The sequence below is a fragment of the Pyrus communis genome, chromosome 14 (genome assembly GCF_963583255.1).
Source record: "Pyrus communis chromosome 14, drPyrComm1.1, whole genome shotgun sequence".
In the NCBI taxonomy this organism is placed as follows: domain Eukaryota; kingdom Viridiplantae; phylum Streptophyta; class Magnoliopsida; order Rosales; family Rosaceae; genus Pyrus; species Pyrus communis.
Window position 1 is genome coordinate 13,927,475 of NC_084816.1, and position 4,904 is coordinate 13,932,378.

The 4,904-nt window shown below is 35.5% G+C and overlaps 1 protein-coding gene across 1 annotated transcript; it reads right to left on the minus strand.

Annotated features, from left to right (window-relative positions):
* Nucleotides 1–407: 407 nt before the first annotated feature.
* On the minus strand, nt 408–4,103 carry LOC137715805 (uncharacterized). The gene is made up of 4 exons (XM_068455153.1): nt 3,770–4,103; nt 3,349–3,479; nt 1,213–1,317; nt 408–1,045 (listed from the first exon to the last, which is right to left on the minus strand). Exons 1-4 carry the CDS (start codon nt 3,857–3,859, stop codon nt 619–621), a joined length of 753 nt encoding a protein of 250 aa, XP_068311254.1. The 5' UTR covers nt 3,860–4,103; the 3' UTR covers nt 408–618.
* Nucleotides 4,104–4,904: the final 801 nt, after the last annotated feature.

Below are 4,904 nucleotides of genomic sequence, written 5' to 3' on the forward strand. Positions count from 1 at the left end.
GGCCACTTTTTTAAATTTCCCATCTGGAGCTGACTAAGCCTTTGATAAGAGTTCTTTTCTGTGTAGAGCCTACATAAACTCATATTTTAACAAATAAATATACCACAGCGTTGTTCAGGTTTCTAGGGTTTAGGGTAAAGAGAAGAATGCAGACCCAGTCTGCACATGCATTCATATATTACATACAATTGTGGGCGCATTGGACACGCGCTTTCTTTGATTTTTTTTTTTTTTCTTTCTCATGTCCTTGTCATTTAATAAAATTATTAAATGATTTTTATTAAAATGTAAACTTTTGAAGCTTTTTTTCATTAATTTTTCAAAAAAATAAATAAATAAATAAATAACAGGAATGCAAACATGCAGAATGAGATTGTACATATCTGAATTCTTGTTTTCGTTAATCTTTTTTTCATTTTTTCTTTTTTTTTTTTTTCTTTTTTTTTTTTTTCTTTTTTATTCTTCCCTATTTTATTACCTTTGATGGTACATTATTTAACATGTTAGACCGAAAATACAGTCTTAACCCAAAAGAAAAAGGTCAGGGGAATACTGTACATTGAGATGGCGAAGGGGTGGTTAATAATCTGCCATATAGTGCAATTGCATTAGACTGAATTACTTCCGACCCAACCTCGCCAAATGCTGCTGATGTTTCTCTGCGGCTGCCTTGTCAGCCGCTTCCCGTTTGAGCGCCCGCTTTGCCCGTCTCCCGGTTTTATCCACTGCAGCCTCTTTCTTCCTAGGATCACAAGACGAACTAGCACCCGGGTCCTGTATGTTTGATCTACGTACAGGCCTTGCTTCTTGACGCCCACCCCTCACGTATCCATTATCTCCCCATCTTCGATTACCAATCCGGATAACCGATGAACTGCTGAAGTAAGCGTCGTCTAGATCATCATCCTCTTCATCCTCATAGGGATAGTAATAATAATCCTCATGGCCATCATACACATCTTCACGCTCCTCCACAACTAACGGCTCAAACCATTTGGCTCTAAGGAGTAGGCACACACTCTCCTCGAACATGTAATCTTGTACGCTGTCAGAGCATGAAAATTTGAAGGCAGCGTAACTAAGACAAGATATGCTTTCTTTTCTTAGGCAAATCAAAAACAGCTTCCTACTGGGAGGTTCTCTCGTAAGTCATAACCAAGTTTCTCCCTATCTAAATATGCACATAAAGGGAAACAAGAGGACTTTAGATACCTGCCATCAAGGGAACGATGGACGTTCAGGAATTCAAATGGATGTTTACACTGAGGGCAGGTGGGTTTTTGGCTGTATGTCACCCAACGAAGAATACAGGTTGCGCTGCACAATAGGAAAATGAAAAATTATGAATCCAACAGCCCAAAGACTTGATAAAACATACATAGAGTCTGTGAAGCTTTCATCCTATTTTATTCTTCATGTGACTGCATATAGTATACGAGAAAAGACTAATCGTTTGACTAAAACCTGAATTCCAAAAGGTTCAGAGTAGCGCTAAATCTAGTGTTCTGAGTTCTCGAAGGTCAACAAGTACATAAAAGTTTACACGTGGAGGTGGATATAGAGAGCAAGAGAAATCAAATAGAAGCAAAATAAAGAACACAGAAATGTATGAAGCAAAATAAATACCAGATTATTATCCTAGTTCTGAATAAGAAAAACTTATAAAACAGGGTAACATGAGATATTCAGATTACCACACTCAGGACCGGGGAAAAAAGGAAAGGGATGAAAGAACACAGTTGACATAAATCCAAAGATTGACAGCTCATACGAGCACTCATTCTCAATATCATTCACGACTACAACCTAAACAGCACCTCCACCATAGCTCATAAACAACATCAAGACTGGAAACCACAAGAGCATATAGAGCATATCTCACTAACATACAAACATGCAAAAACAGAAAACTAAGCACCCGTTTGATTAAAATTATTGCAGTAAAAGAAAAATGCAAACTTTATGGTTCTGAAGTGCAGATTAAATCAGAGTTCCAGTGTTCAAAGGGTCGTTAAGACAAGAGAATGATATGAAGAAATCAAATTAACTCAAGCATCAACTGGCATGGAAAAGACTCATCTCAAAGTGCAATGCCAAAGTAAATAAGGTTTATCTTGGACAAACAAATATAAAAAAGTTCATAATTACCATTCAACGAAAAAACTTTCACAAAAAATTCTGCAATAAAAGGATAATGCATGCTTTATGCTACTTAAGCGCACATAGAAACAAAGTCCAAGTGTTAAAAGTGTGGCAAATGTAGAGAATATGATATGAAGCAAACAAATTGCTTTGCATTAAGAAGTAGCTTGGGACAAATTTAGTAGACACAAGCAACCTGATGAGTAAAAGTTAGAGCATGGTCTCAAAATGCGATATAGAATCTATGGAATTTATCTAGTTAAACATAAAGAAAATGACCAAATGTGTCAAGGCAACAATAAAATCCATTCAAAACATGAGAACGAGCCACTAATATTCTATGGGAAATTCATCTTCATTAATAAAATCAATAAATCATTAACAGATGTGAAAATTTCAAACATAAATTTTTATCTTGAATGTCTTTACAGCATTTAAAACTAAGTCATGCATATGTCAATGGTAGAAGTAAATATACATCCACTAATTTCAACGTCCTTCCATTTCTGGTCTAAATGTCTACAAAACATCTAAAAAACTTATTTCATCACTTCATAAATCTCATGCTTACCCACCTCTTATCAATACATCACTATGATCTAATATTTCAATAATTATACAAAAAAAGAGCTATACATGTATATCCAATCAGTTTTTATTTTTTAACTAAGGGAAACCTTTTATGTTACTGTCTTCCGTCCTTTTACATGTTAACCTACAAACTTGTATTGGAGAGCACCTTAAACACATTGGTTTTAGCCTTGCCCCACAGTACAACAGGTGCTAATTGATTTCGTTGTGTTTTCTCAGATCACAAGTGCTCCAGGAAAGCGCCTTTCCCGATATTACTCACAAAACTCTTGAAGACCATGAACTATCATACCACTAGAGACTACAAATTATTGTATGAAATGTTTATGGCAATCACTGAACTGTGAAATGCCAGAAGCCTGGCGAGCCCAGCCTACCCCATACAAAAACAAACCCAAGTAGCCCTTTTAAGAAAACTGAATTAAGGGATACACATATCGTGAATGAGGCTATTGAGTTATAATCACCAAAGATGTACAACGCCAAAACCAAATGATTAAACGACTAAAGCAGCATTACAAATACAGTACAAAGAACAACATAGCAAAGCATTACTTCAAAATTCCGGAAAAGCGGAAGCGTAAATAGAAAGATAAAGAGACTGATAAGACAAACCAGTAGGCATGCTCGCAACCTTTTATCAGAGCGGTGTCTTGAAGCACAATCTCATCCAAGCATATTGCACAAACCCCATCATGATTCCCACATTTCTTTTCAACATTTTCCTCTTTGCTCTGCATTTCCCCCTGAAAATTTCGAAATCCCCAAATTTAACAAATTTAACAAACAAAAAAAAAAACCCAAAATTCCAAACAAACTGGAAACATTGCCTAAGCTTTCCAATCAGATATTCCGTTTCAAAAATATTAACATTTGGCAACCTGGAAAATGCATGAAAACATACAAGTACAGAAATTCCAATTCGACCCCAACAAAATTTGCATTGACCAGTTTCAGATTCCAGGTGACCAGCATCAGGGTTACGACAAAAACAAATCGATCGGAAAATGAAGTTAGATCTGGCCGGAAGAAGTACCTGATCGTGATGATGTTGCAGGGTGGATAAATCGGTAAGATCATCGGTGAGTAGCTGATCATGACCGTCCATGTTGATGACCGAAGTCATGGTGATTAGAATTGATGAATAGTTGTTCTAGTGATCTAGCTTAATTTCTATGCTGCCTGAAAAAAATGAAGAAATTGTATATATACAGATGTATATATGATATTAAGTAGATGCTGGAGAATTATTCTGATTCTTCTATCCTACATGGTATATACGACTACAGGGAAGAGGTTAGAGAGAGAGAGAGGCCCTCTTTTGGAGATGAAAAGCCCTAGGAACAACAAGACGGGAGGGAGAAGGCTGTGGATGGCATAAGGAGAAATTGAGTCGGATTAAGATTGACACGTAGCGTCTAGTCATTATTCACGCAAGCATCACTTTACAGGTTAATTGTTGTTTTAATAAAAACTTAACATAGTTATAAACTATCTTAGAATTATCAATTTAGGTAGAAATTGAGTCGAACTAAGATTGACACGTGACGTCTAGTCATTATTCACGCAAGCGTCACTTTACAGGTTAATTGTTGTTTTAATAAAAAAAACTTACCTTAGTTATAAACTATCTTAGAATTATCAATTTAGGTATTAGACTAAGATAAAAAAAAAATTGATGTGTCAAATGTTGAGAACCAAGAAACTTCAAGATAGTAAATTAAGATTTATCAGTTTTTAATTATTTTTAATATTTAACTTTTACTTTTTAATTTTTTTAATTTTTTAATGTCCACGTGGCTCTAGATTGAGATGTGATGCTCAGTCATTGTCCACGTGGGGGCCACATTATCAATTAACAGAGGTTCTAGTAAAAAATTCAACTGATGTCCCTAAATTATAACTTAAGGTTCCAGACTGGGACGAAAATAATTTGTTGTATGAAATGTTGAAATTAAAGAAATTTCAGAATAATAAATTAAGGATAATCCAAAATAAATAACAATAAAAATAAAACACAAAAAATTAAAAATCAATTTTCCGATGTTTTGGGAGTGTGGACATATGGTGAAGGTTAGGCCATCTCCAATTGACCTGGTCAAAGGGCCCTATGGCTAAAAATAACTTAGAATGACACGAAAATCGTCTCCAACCGAGGGCTAGGCCAAAGG

Bases quoted from the DNA above. Each gene is read 5' to 3' on its own strand.
- LOC137715805 (XM_068455153.1), bottom strand. From the start codon at position 3,859: ATGACTTCGGTCATCAACATGGACGGTCATGATCAGCTACTCACCGAT. The intron at 3,480-3,769 runs GTACTTCTTCCG...CGAAATTTTCAG, and splicing joins TGCAACATCATCACGATCAG to GGGGAAATGCAGAGCAAAGA. The intron at 1,318-3,348 runs GTTTGTCTTATC...CCTATTGTGCAG, and splicing joins GGTTGCGAGCATGCCTACTG to CGCAACCTGTATTCTTCGTT.